General features: G+C 36.8%; 1 protein-coding gene across 1 annotated transcript in view; it reads right to left on the bottom strand.

The window, feature by feature from the left end:
- LOC106652759 (sodium/potassium/calcium exchanger Nckx30C) overlaps nucleotides 1-12,383 on the bottom strand; it is a 36,973-nt gene extending 24,590 nt beyond the window's left edge. Inside the window, exons 1-2 of the mRNA XM_023459695.1 lie at nucleotides 12,145-12,383; nucleotides 4,137-4,396 (exon numbers count right to left, since the gene is read on the bottom strand). Of these exons, the coding sequence (XP_023315463.1) occupies nucleotides 4,137-4,396; nucleotides 12,145-12,349 (465 nt within the window). The 5' untranslated portion in view covers nucleotides 12,350-12,383. The remainder of the gene's footprint in view (nucleotides 1-4,136; nucleotides 4,397-12,144) is intronic.
- Nucleotides 12,384-15,828: the final 3,445 nt, after the last annotated feature.

The raw sequence follows: 15,828 nt of genomic DNA, 5'->3' as shown, positions 1-15,828 counted from the left end.
ATTGCAAAATAATCGATGTTAATGTTTACTTATCGCGTAAAGATTTTAACTTGATCTAAGAATTTTTTATAATTGAAAATTCATGCTCAAAATTGCACTTTTGCGCGTCATTGGGTTAAGCTGCACGATACAAGACCAATGTTTTTTAGTTCCAGCTAGACACAGTTACATAACTTTCAAGTCATCCGGAGATGCATCAGACAGATTTTGCGAGATGATTGCGTTGCAAATCTTGTCGGCAGGGAAATCCATGGAAATGTCATGTACTGCCACACGTGACCACAGCTTAGTATCCTGTTGCACTTCCAATCCTCTATCTCACAGAGATTGACAGTCCTTGAGTTTATCAGAATCGAGAGCATCACCCTCTACGACAACTGTATTATTTGGACCAAAACGCAGACGACTAACATCAATTCCAATCGCTATCTATTGGTCCTACAGAGGTCGGATACTTCGTTGCAGACTCTAGAGATGGGCAAATAACTATTTTTTGTGCTACCCTGACTTAAAGTAAAATTTTACTCCCGCTTAGCAAAACTAAAATGTTACTTTAGGCTGGGGGATTCACAAAAAATTTTATTTGCACCTATGTAGCGAAAAACTGGAAAGTCTCAGAGCACATGATTATCAGCCTTGGCTGATAAATTACATAGGGGCAAAATATTCTATTGTCACACCTTTAGATGTCAAGCGACTACCCTGAGGACTAAGATACTCACTCAGTCAGGACACGCGATGTACACACATCGAAGCCGTACAAAGCCATGCTGGCATACATTAAAAAAATGACTGTCGATAAAGGGTCTTGAAATTTTAACCACATTTATTGACAGTTCTTTTCATATGTGGAAGAAATTTCAGGAACTTTAATCAAACCATTTCCGAAATAAAATTAATCAAAGTTCGGTACTTTAACATGGGATTCCTATGCTAGCTTGTCGAAAATACGCTATTTTGTGTGATTTTAAAAAAACGCATGGATAAAATCTTTTCAAAAACTAGGAGATGATTGTTCAATATGCACTAAAACATAGCTTAAAAGTTGGAAAAACTTGACCAAACAGTTTTTGAGAAAAGTTAATGTAAAAACATTGCAAAAATAAAAATTTAAACTTTTTGACCTGAAACCCACTTTTTAAGGTTTTTAGGGTCATTTTAAACAAAAAAGTGCTCTTGCAAATTTTCTCTAAAATCTATTGTTAACGAGCTATAAACGATTCAAATTTAAACAATTTCAAGCAATGAATCTTTGCGATTTTTTATCTCAATAAGTATGAATTCTACGAAAAACTCTAAAAGAACAAAAAAAGTCTTAGAATTTTTCAAGGAACGCTTATGAATTTTTTCAGATTTTTTCTAAACATATGCCCAAATTTGTAGGTCAAGTCTGAGGGAACTACCTTAAAGGCCTATCAATGATACATCATTAAGGCCAGAAGCCGTAATAGTCAGAGCACAACAAGTCAATTCAAAACAAGCCCAGCTATCATCCTCACTACATTTTTTGGAGACTTTATCCAGTTTGTGCACTGTCAGGCGACAGAGGTACGCGTTGGAAAGCGATATTAAAATATCGTTGTAGGCGTTGAGTGCCTCCCTAAGCTTCTTTTTGCAAGCTGGATCCTTTTCATTAAAAAGAATATGCAGTAGCTCAGTCATGTGCATCTCGATATCCTATGTCTTTTATATCTTTGCTCGAGATCACAGTAGGCCCTGGTTATTTAGGGGAGCTGTTGGTTAACAGGTCGACCCGTTCGAATTTTCATATAGATAAAACTTGGGCCTGAAAGCTGGAAACAGTTTTTTTGTAGTTTTTGGGCACAAGGCAGCCTTTGTAGCTTGTGGGGTAATTTCTCTGACAATTCACACAACACTTCTTTAATTTTATTCTTGAAAGTGCAGTCCTTGGTTTCGTGGTTTGCAGTGTACACTGAAAAAATTTTGCACTGAATTTTATTTTATTGATATCACACTATAGTGTCTTAACTTTATATTCAACAGTTAACTTGTAAAAAGTTCACGACGATGGTGGGGTAGGTATTTAGGTTCACGGTGAACGCGATTATCAAGCACTTTTTGTTGTCGGGGTGATTGGACTATATTTGAGTAAAATCTTACATAAACGAGCCTATTTTCTTTATACGTTTGAATAATTTGCGAAAGAAAAAATATTTCCCGATTTTTTTGACATTTGTTGTTTTTTTGTCCGACGCATCATTATCGAATTAAAGGTCAATGTAAACTCAAAACTAGCACGTTTTGTCATTGTTCACAAAAATATCCTTATTAAACTTGATAAAATTAATTTCAAAAGTTTTGTTATACAAGAAATAAATAACCATTTTTTGATATTTATTATTGTTTCTTAGTTATCACGGTTTAAAAAATTGAAATGTTACGGAACGTAACGTAACTTTCGTGAATAAAGATCCAATAGTTATTTACATACCAAGGGCGAGAAGCTTCTAAGCCCTTGGTATATAAACATTTTTTCTACCTTAGCGCACGTTCGAGCGCTCCTCGACTGTACGCCCATCTCCTCGACTTGTATTCAATGATTTCAGTGCGAGGAGAAGCCCAAATCTTCTGGACCATACTCGCATTCATTACTGAACACTGAGCACGCTCAGCGCGTAATTAGCCTTAACTAACATGCGCATTATCGATAACGCAATTTACCGTCACGCGTGAAGCCAAATTCTTGTCACAGTGACAAATGATTCCGTTCAAAATATTAGTATATCTTTCGTATTCACTGTGTCATAAATACTTGTTCATTTGAAGAATATAAGATGTATTCACGCTGTAGAGATCTATAATTCAGTGCAAAATTTTTTCAGTGTATGCAGACCGACACTTTGTTTCAATATTTTTTAGTATGACCGAATTTCTGACAATTATAGCACTGTGCTATATTTCTTTTTTCATAAGAATACTCAAAACTTACCACCGAGTTGAACAAACGCGTAGCGTTGAAAATTTTGTTGTTGTTTGAAATGAGTTTAAGGTCTACACAGAAAAAAGACAAAGATACCGTTTTTTTGTCGAACTAACCCAGTCTCTCTATTTCCTTTGTAAGGAGTGCAATATCAGTAGATTGATTTATGTTTCTAAGCACGACTTTGTAAGGTTTATTTTGCTCCCTCTGATAAGAAAGGAATTCTGTATCTTTTTTTTAAGACCCATAGAAAGGTATAATACAGCGTTGAAAAGTTGTATTATTACTTTTTTCGAGCCTGCGATTCTCAAAAAGTATTTATTTTTGACAATTAAAACCAGTAAGGAAAATGGAGGGGTCACATTAGCTACTTTACAGATAAAAATTGGCGGATGGTTATTTATAATTCTGATTGATGTATCTTCGACATTGCTATCATTGACGGTTTATGTAACGTTATGTTTATCGGCGTTTTCGTTTACCAGAGTACTTAACTCGTTGGAAGTTGGAACCTAATTAAACCAGTAATCTTTGATTATAGATTGTCGCTAACTTGAGATCTTGTTTGAAGTTTGCAAAAAATGTATAGTCTAAATCTATTGTCTAAAATACAAAAGTAAAATACAAAAGTAAATCAAAAAAATTTATCGTCTAAATCTATAGTTAAAATGATTGATCTGATTCAAAATGCGATTGACGAAACTCTCAGTCAAGATTCAGCGATGACTCGTAGCTTCAGTTTTAAAAAATCTGGAGATTTAGATTTAAAACTTTAAAAGGATCTTTACAACAATTAATGTCCACAAATTAAGCAAAACCGTATAAATGTTTTTCTGTAAAAGAAATAGATGAAGATACCAATAAATCAGCAAGATTTCAGAACGAACATTTTTATTTTATTTAAAAAATTTGAAGATTTTAAATGACTGACAACGTAACCCTAGTTTTCTCATAAGGAGTTGGTCGTATGTGGTTTCTTTATACGTGGTAGTTTTTTGGAACCGAACTCCCGCATATAAGGGACGACTGTATAAAAGTCTACGTATCCCGAGTAAAGTTTATATTTAAAAATTATGAATTAGAATCTATAAAATTTTTGTACCATATAGTCGAGCAATTATCTTCATTACTATAACGTTCAAATAATCAATAAAAAAATTACATAAAATTATTTTAAGAAATTTAACTTGTATACCATATCCAAAACTGCATTTTTTTCCATCGATGTTCTATTCGAAATATTATGACCACTAGTGGAACTCTCCATTACTGAAGCATTAACATTCATTTTTTCAATTTTTTGTTTTACTGGATTTTGTTCTGACATTGAATTTTTAAATTCATTACTATCGAGAGACTCACAAGTTGAACTTAAACCATGGGATTTCGTTGCATCCAGTAAAACTTTTAATGAAGCTATCGCGTGCAATTGAGTAGCTTTTTCATCTAATTTACCTGAAAAAAATTAAATTAACTTTAATTAAAAAATCAATTGTTTAAATTTTGTTGTATAATTTAATAAAAAATAAAAACTATCCACGTAACTGAATTTAAATAAAATTTTCATACTACCCCAGATGAAACTAACCTTTTTCATCCTTGTGACCATATCGAAAAAATTAATTTCTGCTGAGGGATTCATGAAAAATAGTATACGCACCTATGAAGCGAAAAAAAGCCTCAGAGTACGTGTAATCTACTATTCATGAATTGGTAGGTACCGGATGCATCGCTGCTCATTCAGTACGATTAGTTATTTCACCACCTTTTCTCATTCCGTTTCCTAAGCAGTTAACGACAACAAATAAAGCTTTAATCGCGACCCGCGTGAAAATTTTGGTGACAATGTTGTACGTTCGTACAGAGTGAGATGAAATTGGCAAGTAATTATTTATTTGCAAAGGGACCGATCTGTCAGAAATGCAGTTTATTGTACTCATACTGGTGACGTTGGCTTTGTAAGTAAATACAAAGCAATCAATAAAGTGTATACGAGTATAGAAAATAATTAAGAATCAGTTGCCATTATAAAGAAAATTATGGGGCTAACAAAGAGAAAAGATTAATATAATAGGGTCAAATTAATCGAAAAGAAGTTATGAATATAGGTAGGCCAAATTGGACCGGAATATCTCGTACTAGAAAAAATTGAGACCATAAAATTACTAATGAACAACAACAACTATTTGAAGGGTTACTTCAAAAAGTAATACATTTGGAGCAAGATTTACTTTGATATACGTAGTCCGACGCTAAAGTCGGATCCACGTCATTTCTATCATGCCATAGGCGGATCCACACCGCTTCCGCATTGGTGAGCACTTGGCTCAACAAGTTCGGATCACGCCCGTTCTCTGTTTCACTGCGAGAGACAGCTACGTGTACTCCCCACCCTAGCTCCACCGTTCAATGGCACGCCACCACCACGCGCCCCTATAAAGTATAAATACGGCGCGCTCAGCCGGACGAGCTTACTTGCGGCTCGAGCTCTCGACTGCGATACATCAGCCGTGGCTCCTTGACAATCAAAAGGACCACTGCCTTCTCAGAGGGTCACTCGGCAGGGACTCTGACAAATAAAGATTATTCTTTTCTTTAAATCTAATCTTCGACTTGTCATTACTTCATCTAACCTCCTAAGAACGACTTCAACACGCGACTGTTGGAGATCAGCAGCCATGAAACTTCAACATCAAAGCAGGACTACCTCTCCAACGCAGCAGCTTCCCAGATTCCAACGGGCTTCGAAAACCTATCGAACGATCCTTTTCAGGGCTCTCCTTTTTCGCTTAGCAAAAACAGACGTATTAAAAAGATTAAAATACGAACATAACTTCACGCCCCTGTTTTATTTTCGATACATGGATAACTCTATAATGTGTTTAAGATCTGAGGATATAAACTTTGTTTTGATGGCTTTCAACAGTTATAACCAATTTTTAAAGTTTACACACGAACTTTCTATTGATAAAACTATTTACTTCGTCGATACTAATGTTACCATCGATAACGAGAGCATTATTACCAATTGGTATCGAAAATCATCTTCTTCGGGTCAATTTCTTAATTTTAATTCAAATCACCCTGAATCACTCAAAATAAACATGATTTATAATTTAGTTGACAGAGCTATTTTATTGTCCCATCAACGTTTCCATGAGGAAAATTTAAGAATTGTGAGAGAACTTTTGGAGTCAAATTTTTACCTTAAACAATTTTTCAATAGATTCATTCGCCTCCGACTAGAAAAAATACACTGTACACACAATAGTTAAAATAACCTTGAACGGGACTCCGCCGGCAGTTCGGGAAAAAATCGGATTGCTGTTGTAGTTCCGTTCATAAATCAAATTTTGTTTAAAAAGTTAAAACTTTTATAGGATGAATTTAGTTTCACTGCAATTCCTAAAATTAACAATGATTTTAGTAAATACATAAGACTTGGTAAGGATTCGACTTCTATACTCGATAGTACGTTTATAAGCTGTCATGCACTAGTTGTAGTGCTACGTACATTGGTGAGACGAAGAGACAATTGAAAGAAAGGATTGCCGAACATCGCAGAATTGAGAAAAGTGAAACTATAGGGGCAAAACACTGCCACACATACAATCATCAATTGGACTGGCAAAATGTTAAAATTCTAGATGGGGAAGTAAGTTGGTATAAACGTGTTATCTCAGAAATAGTGAATATTAATTTCCACCAACATAATATAAACTGTAAAGATGACGTCAAGCGCCTTAGCAGGACATACAATCCCCTCTTTCATGAAATAAAGGTAGACTTGTAATGTATTTATATATACGCTCACTTTAGTTGACCGTAAGTATTGTTACACTAATAAAATTTTATCAACTGACAGGTATATTATCTTTATTTCTGATTTTACTATCTGTGTAAGAAATTTATCCAAAATTTGTAATATTTATTGTAATATTTGTATAGAGTTCTCCTGAAGAGGGCCACGAACTAGTGACTGAAACGTGGAAAAAATAAAGATCTTAAATCAAAACCTGTGCCCTTTTATTTCAATTGACGAGAAATATAATTCAACGACAAATTACACGGGTCAATTGAAGATATTTTTTAATATTATTATGAATATTACACTTCAAAAACAACTATATTTCATGTAAATAAATCTCAGCTTTCCATTGAAACAATAAAAATGCAAAAAAAGGACGCTTTTTGAGACATTCAAGTTTGAAAGTTTACTTGCATTTTCCGAGGTGAAAATGAAAACTTCCAGAAAATTGTATCACACCATCAGAAAGTTGAGCAAATTTCCTATCGAAATTACTGGTTGGTAATTTTTTTCAGGTTCGTTTAGGTACTTTTAGAGCAAGTTAGAACTTGAGCAATTTCGCTCAAAAACGCTATTGCACGAGGCGTTAGCAGTTTTGAGAAATTTCGCCCCATAAGTGTATGTGTGTACGTCCATTGGTATAAACCCAGTTTAATTTTTGAATGGAGGCACGTAGTGAGACGAGATTAAGCTTGTTTTGAAGAATTTGTATGTCATAAGAAGCGTCAAGAATTCATTCAAGGATCTATCGAGTAGTTTAAAAGTTATGCATTTTTAAACCGTTTCAAAATAGTCTTTTTTTTTTTAATTTTTTTACTTTTATGGGCATAAATAATAGTCCAGTCCAATTAGATCTGACTCTATGTTAAAAGTGAAAAAATTCGCAACCGGCGTTTCTTACCGGGATTCGTTAGGGTTCTATGGTAGGAATGAAGTAATAACAAATGCCACAGTTTAGTCGATTGGAATTTCAACAATTGGGCCCTTTGAAATTAGGAAAATCGGTTTTTCTTTTTTTTTCAGAAAAATATGGGTACTAGGGTGATCTAAAAAAACAAAATATTTTTATTTTCGCTTACTTACCCTTTTATTTTTTTTAAGAAGTAAAAAGAGGAAGCTAAATTTCAATGTTCAAAAGTCGCTCAACGATCAAATATGATGAAAAACTTGAAAAGTTACTTTTTCTCACTAAAATAAATTCTAAATTCTAAATCCTCAGTAATGATCGTTCGTAATAATCACACTGATAAGTTCGGTGGGGACTTCGACCGTAACTTGGGACGGATAACCTGTTGCGGCCTGGTGGTTTTTGTGTTAGGCCTGAAAAGGGGACGGTGATCACTTCACTCTCGAAATCCATGCAAGCTGAAAGCTAAGCTGGTTTATTTCTCTCGAGTGAGAGTTGAAATGTGTAGAACGAGTCCCCTTCTTAAGTTCTGGCAGCGACACGTCACTTGTGGAGAGCGACTATTGCGGTTGGGGCCACCTAGTGGCAGAAGTGGGAAGCGGGAGAGATGAGAGAGGTAATGTAGGAAGAAGATTTTTTTGTGGAGAAACGAAGTTAACTTTATTAAAGTGAACTGTCCCTATGCAGTCAACAACCTTGAAAAACTCGAGTTGTTGTAAAATCTCTGGAAGTCCGAGAGATGTGTGTAATCTCCGGTGATCCAGGAGAAAATACGTCTCTTGGGTCTTGGTGACTCTGGTATACCGAGAGGGCCGCACATTTCCGGAGGTCCGGGAGATGTACTCAGCGCAAGAGCTCACGAGCAAATGCGCGCAGCGGCCGAACGCGCCGACGGCCGATCGACGCCGGTGGTGGTGGAGTTTGAGTTTGAGTTTGAAGTTTAAATTTATTTGGACCGTGGGGTAGCACCCCATGAGGCCCAGGTAGAGCATAGTATACATATATCAATATTTTTAAAAAATATTTACAATTAAAAATACAGTGGTGAGCAGAGTGTAGTTAATAGCAGTTACATAAGTTGTGAATGTACTAAATACGATGGCAAATAACAGTGAACCAGGCTTAGGCGATACAATTGATTCATTGAATGATGGCCGTACAAAGCACTCTCTCTCTCTATAGCCAAAGAACTAGCTCGTTCACTAGCGGAGGTGGAATCGGGGCAATGTTCTCGAAGTGGCAGCGATCCAGTCCGCCTTGTCGAGACAATACAAGTGATTGTAGAGAAGCGCCCGATAATCAATCGATGTGTTGGTGAGGTTAATTCGAAAGGGGAGTGAATTGATAATCCGTGAGGCTGTGATGAAAAATGAGTTATGAAGCGATGATGTGCGAGGGGTTTTGTAACATTGTGGCGGCGTCTGCCGACGCGATGAATGGCGAACCTGACGATCAGAGGAGAGCTGGAAGAGATTGCAAAGCGGGCCAGGTTCACCGCTCCGCAGTATGTTGAGTGCGAACAGGACGAGCAGGTATTGGCGACGTCTTTTGACCGATAGCCAACCAAGGGCCAAGTGATAAGGTGTCACGTGTTCACGAGCTGGTATGGAGGCAAAAACAAAGCGAACACACGTATTTTGAAGACGCTGCAATTTAAGATCGAAAGTGGCCGATATGTCATTGTAGACAGCGGCCGCGTAGTCAAGATGAGGCAAAACCAGGGCCACTGCGAGCCTTGCTCTTAGCTGACGATTCAGCGCGTGCCTGTAAAAGCGCAATGAGTATAGAGCAAAGTGGCATTTTGACCTGAGTGAATTAATGTGGTTTGTCCACAACAGCGTGGGACTGATAGTGACGCCAAGGCATTTGATGCCTGACGAGTACGCAATGCCTGTACCATTTAGCGTGATCTTGGGCAGAGCAGCTTTGTCGATGGAAGAGACATAAGCGAGACTGCCGAGAATCATGACCGTGGTTTTAGTCGGGTTAAGGTGGGGCTTGTTCTCGGCAGCCCAGGCTGCGACGGCGTTGGCATCTGAGTTCAATTCAGCTATGAGCTCGTGAATCCTGGATGGAAAGTGGTGCTGAAAAATGGCCGTGTCGTCGGCATAGATCATATGCTTAGAGTGGCGTAGCGCAGTATGGAGGTCGTTTATGAATATGGCAAACAGCAGCGGCCCAAAACTGCTTCCTTGCGGTATTTTGGAGGTGGTGAATAGTGGCTCGGAAAGAGTGCCATCCTCGCTCTTGACTGACATACTACGATCGCTCAGGTAGCTCGAAAACCACTCCATGGCGAGCACGTCACATCCAAGGCGACGAAGTTTCGAAATGAGCAAGCCATGGTCTATCGAGTCAAACGCCTTGGAGAAGTCGAAAGACACTAATGCGGTGATCTTACGCTTGTCCACAGCCATTCGAACCGACTCAGTGGTGGCTGCTGCTGCAAGGCGGCTAAGAAGTGGCGTGAGTCGCAGCGTGGCTGAGAAATGGCGCGATCCATAAAGCTCGGCGTGATCTGCAGTGCGTGTCTATAGTAGTATGCGACTTGCGTATATCAACACACCTTAAGGGCTAACAGGGGGCTTAATTATTTTTCATTTTTCAATTGCAGTACTAGGCTGTAAAAGTGAAAAAAAAATTTTTTTTCAATAACACACATAATAACCCTTTTCAATACCCTATTTGAAAGTATTTTGTCAAGTTAGATACTTAGAAACAGTGAAGTACATTAATAGTGGGGCTGTTGACCCTCAACAAATGCTTTAAACACGTCTAAGCTACCTGTCGTAGAAATCCAAGAGCGAGCATCCATCTAAACGAGCATCTGTGGTTTCATTTTGTTCGATAGCCAATTGGCCATGGTCGCAACCAAAAGCTAGCCATTAGATGAACTGCAGCTACTTGTGTGTACAATTTTCTAGAATTAAGTATTCGTTTCTCATCATTTTCCATAAATTAATTTCACTTTGCTATATGTACAAGTAGTTACAGTTCATCTTATGGCTAGCTTTTGGTTACGACCATGGCCAATTGGCTATCGAACAAAATGAAACCACATATGCTCGTTTAGATGGATGCTCGTTCTTGGTTTTCTACTACGACAGGTAGCTTAGACGTGTTTAAAGCATTTGTTGAGGGTCAACAGCTCCACTATTAATGTACTTCACTGTTTCTAAGTATCTAACTGGACAAAATACTTTCAAATAGGGTATTGAAAAGGGTTATCATGTGTGTTATTGAAAAAAAATTTGTTTTCACTTTTACAGCCTAGTACTGCAATTGAAAAATTTAATTTAATTAAGCCCCCTGTTAGCCCTTAATCAACCTTTTCACACGACTACATAAGATGAATCAACATTTTTCAATCCATATGAAGTCATTTGAAATTTGTAAAAAGCCAAATACAATTCAAAGCGCTTTGTCAGGAAATTCCGAAAGCTCGTCAAAACTTTCACAAAAGAGCAACATATCTGAAAGTACTGTTTTTACTCTTACTCCTCAAATATCCAAAATGATATTCCTTACTCCTCTCCAAAAGCTAAAAAACAAAAAAGAAATAAATTTATTGATTCAACCGTTTGTTCAATATTGGATATGAAAAAACATCAGACCGAAATGCAATGGAAATAGTTTCTTCAGTTTTAAATAGCTTAGGTCATTTTCTAAATAATGTAAATGTGAGTTGTCAAATAATAAGGATAAATCGTCAAGCCAATCGTTTAAATTATTCAAAGGAAATCAAAGAATCTTTCAAGCCAGATAATTATTTAACTCTTTATTGGGATGGGAAAATGCTCCCACAATTCGACAACACTAAATCCAAAGTAAAGAGACTATCAATCAGTGCTTGTATCTTAGCGCACGGTAAATTTTAAAAGCTACTGGACTCAATGTAGCTACCGTTGTTGTCGATTTAGTAAATGATTGGAAAATTAGTAATAATATAAAAGCACTGTGCTACGATACCACCAGTGTGGATTAAGGAGTTAAAAACCTAGCTGCTATTACCATAAAAAAATGTAAGGAAAATCTGTTTTATATTGTGAGTGTCGACATCATGTATATGAGCTCACTTTAGTGTCTGCAGTGAGTTGCTGCTAAGGACCTAGCACCGGACCTGGTTTACTGATGTTTAATTGTTTTTCATCGAAATGGAACGATATAAAAACAAAACCTCACAAGATTTCTTTAAATACGCATTTAGTTAGTATTTCATCAGATTGTGCTGATGAAATGATTGTTTTCGCTAAAAAGTTCCTCGATTCAAAATTCCAACTATGAGATTATTACAAAGAGTTGCTTGAACTCCTCATAATATTTTCCACCAGCTTCACTTCTTTTTGTGCTATGAAACATTTTAACATGAGAGATTGCAAACATCAAAAATGTGTTTTTATTACGAAACAATAAAAATAATTTGAAACTATGCAATATTATATATTATAGAATATTCAATTTTATTCCATTTTCAATTTATATTCTTACCATCGTGAAGAGGATCTATGGTATGTATCATTAATTGAAGAAGACCACGTCGGAATTTCATATGGTTTTCTCCATTACCGTGACCTTGATCATTATGCAGTGCATGTTGGGCAATGATACTGTTTACTCTTTGATCTTTTCTTGAGTGTTCAGTTGCTTTCACATTCGCTGTAGATATATCATTTTGGCAACCATCTGTACTCATTCCAGTTTCTGTGGTTGCGTTTGTCGCAAGATTATTATGCTGAATAATATAAAATATTAGTAACCCAAATGTATTTGTTATGTATTTGTTTAATCGTTAAATTACATAAATGATAAAATTTAAATTTTTTCACAAAACCTGATATCTAAAAAGTAATGATTTATACAATTGTGAGGGGTCTGTTCCTATTTTTGCTCAAGTTAATACAATAAATACTCAAAAATTAATATTAAAAATTGTAAAAATAGTATATTTTTCACTTCCTAGGTGCAATATATGCTATTTAATTAGTTATATAAATCAAACATGTTTAACTAAACTATAGTAAACTTGTTTAATTGAATCCTATCGAAAGAACTCACTTCTTTTTGTTCAATAAAATGTCCGTTCCCAACCTCAATCTGTATGAAAGAATATTATGATTTTAAATATTCCAAATCTACTATATGTATCAATGAGCATGTAGATTTGTTAATTATTTTTATCAACCCAAGAGGATTTTCGCTAGAGGTCTCGCCGACTTTCGATCCTCCGCGTTGATTTTTATACAATAAATAAGTATTTCCGCGAAAACCCTCGTGGATAGACAAAAAACCTGCACAGATTTTCGATCAACCCACGAGGATTTTCGATTGAATCTTCGTAGACTTTCGAACCTCTGCTTTGATTTTTAATAAAAGCTCGTGAATGTAGAAAGAAGACTTATCCAAAAATAATCGTGGATTAATCAATTAATATCAACTTGGAGAAGTTACAATAAACGTCGATTCACCGACAACAACTCGCCGGCTCGCGAAACAAGTCTGAGATCCCCGAAAAGTTAGAGAACAGCCAACTTAGAATTTTTTTCAATCCATGTATGATCCACGAAGATTCGTTGTCCGATCTGTGTGGTATCCATGTTTAATCTTCGTGGATAACTTCGTGCAATAATCGTGGATATCCTCGTGAATAACGACGTGCATTGCTGCACTCGTCCCCACCTTACACTGACGGCTAATCAGCGCGCTCCTGCTTGACTCCCTCTCGACAGCCAACCAGATCACATCGACTCTCGTACTTGCGCTCGCGTCGACGAGATTTTGAAAGTTTTGACCTAGGGCAACTTCTGAATAGTGAACTTGGTCAAATTACAAATACTCGCTTAATCATTTCATCACCTTTCTTCACTTGCCTACTTTGGAGCTTCTGACTCATCCACCAGGTCGTGCAGTACCACAAAAAACTTGTGCCCGCAAGAAGAAGAGCCGAGTTCAGGGTACTAGTATAATTGTTTCCCGGCCAAATTCAATCGGTTTTTGACTGTTCGACTTTTTACAAAAGTGAGAACAGAAAAGTGGGTTGACTTTTGACTGTTCAACTTTTACAAGTTGGAAAGAGATCGGATTTTTTGTCATTCAACTCTCACGAGTCAAGTGACAGTCAAGCATCCTGATCAACAACGACGTCATCGGCAATTCGGACCTTCATCTCCAGGAGAAGTCTGACCTTGCTCAAGTGCATCAGTGGCATACGGTCACAAGTCGGTCATCCTACTTCATAAACAGCCTGCATTGATACTTGTCCTTTTCAGGACTAAACGTAGAGCTAAAAAACTTTGTAACCTAAAAGGCTAAAACAACTTCGATCATTCTCAGGGTCACTCTTCACTCGCCCGCCTTGTGACTGTCAGGCTACACTTAGCTGAAACGTATACAACTTCTACGATGTTACTGAATCTTTGCAAAACCTCGCAGACTCTCTCGAAATAGTCCCCTCTCGCAATACGTTATACAACAAGATAATCCACATGGATATCCATGCAATTTTTTTCAACTGGGTTACAATAAAAAAGAAAATTAAAATTGAAAAACATATACCTGTCAATTTATAAAATTTTAATAGTCTAACAATATACTTTCTTATAGATAAACAGTCAAAACTCAACTGGTTCAAGCGTTTATAAATATATGTCAGGTGTCAATAGTGAATTCATAAAAGAGAGGGTTGTATGCTTTATTAATTAGACGCTTTACATAATTTTTTCGTCGTTAAAAAATGACAAAGTTATTTTGGCGAATGCTTTTTTTTTAACTCCTTTTTAATTCACACTATCTACATAATTAGACAATAGGTAGAATGTTTTAGCAGTACAATAAGTGAGAGTGGAAAATAGAAACGTGTGTGAGCTCAAGTCCAGTGACATGAGCCCTAGTTGGCCAGGAATCTTGACTTGATGTAGTCTAGATCCGTAGCTTTTGCATGGTTGACTCATCAGAGGTAAATGTGTTTCTTTAATCTTGACTCTTCAAAAGAGATTTGTCCGAGTTCGGAAGCCTACGTGTTTGGATGGTTTTTCAACCTATCTTTATAGTAGGTTGAAAGTCTTCTTGTTTCCTCACTAACAGATGGAATGTCTAGATCGTTTCTGATGCCAACATTCGTCACATACCATGGAGCATTGACTATGTTTCTTAATATCTTGGATTGAAATCTTTCAATTATTTCGATGTTAGATTTGGAAGCTCCGCCCACAGTTGAATTCCGTATGTCCAAATAGGTTTTAGTGAGCTTTTATAAAGGAGTAATTTTTTTTTCCAAAGTTAGAACTGAATTTCTTCCAAGTAACCAGTACATTTTCCTGGATTTCAAGTTTAGTTGTTTTCTATCCGACCAGATGTGTGTTCTCCAGGCGAAGCATCGATCAAGGTGGATTCCAAGATATTTGACTTCAATGTATTGCTTTACCTCGGTACTATTTATGAGTACTGTTGGGCACGTGCCTTTGCGAAGAGTAAAGGTGATGTGGGCAGATTTATTCTCGTTTATCTTGATTCTCAAGCTTCTGAACCAGTTTTAAACTGTTTTCACGTGTTCCTGCAAATTAGCTGAAGCATTTACTGGATCCGAGCTTGTGCTGAGTAGAGCAGTGTCGTCTGCATATGTTACTGTGGTTGTGATATCAAAAGTAGGTATGTCCGCCGTGTACAGTAGGTACAGGGTTGGAGCGAGAACTCCTCCCTGTGTTTAACTAGCGTGGATATCATAAAGTTCAGTCGTGTCACTGTTTACTTTTACTTGGAATGTTCGATTTTCCAGGTACGATTTCAGTTGTTGGTAAAGACTATCTGAAAAGTTTTTTTTTGATTTTGTGTAGCAAGCCCGCGTGCCAAACCTTATCAAAGGCTTGAGCAACATCGAGAAATATGGCTGAGCAGTACTGTTTTCTTTCAAAAGCGTTTCGTTCATTGACAACTATCCTATTAACCTGTTCAATTATTGAGTATGACTCTCGCGAAAGCCAAATTGATGTTCCGGAATCAGCTTCTTTTCTTGCCATATCGGTTGGATTCTACTAACAAGGAGAGCCTTTCATCTGAGGGTCACAGATCCTTACCAAACTTGTTTGGGGGTCTTCTTGTACATAATAATGAAGCCCCCTATAGTTACTTTATTCCAATGGGCCCTGGAAACCATTATAAAGCACCATAAAGTATATA

The sequence above is a fragment of the Trichogramma pretiosum genome, unplaced genomic scaffold, assembly GCF_000599845.2.
Source record: "Trichogramma pretiosum strain Unisexual culture from Peru unplaced genomic scaffold, Tpre_2.0 scaffold32, whole genome shotgun sequence".
In the NCBI taxonomy this organism is placed as follows: Eukaryota; Metazoa; Arthropoda; class Insecta; order Hymenoptera; family Trichogrammatidae; genus Trichogramma; species Trichogramma pretiosum.
Note: the sequence above shows the minus strand (reverse complement) of the source record. Positions and strands in the feature narration are given on the sequence as shown.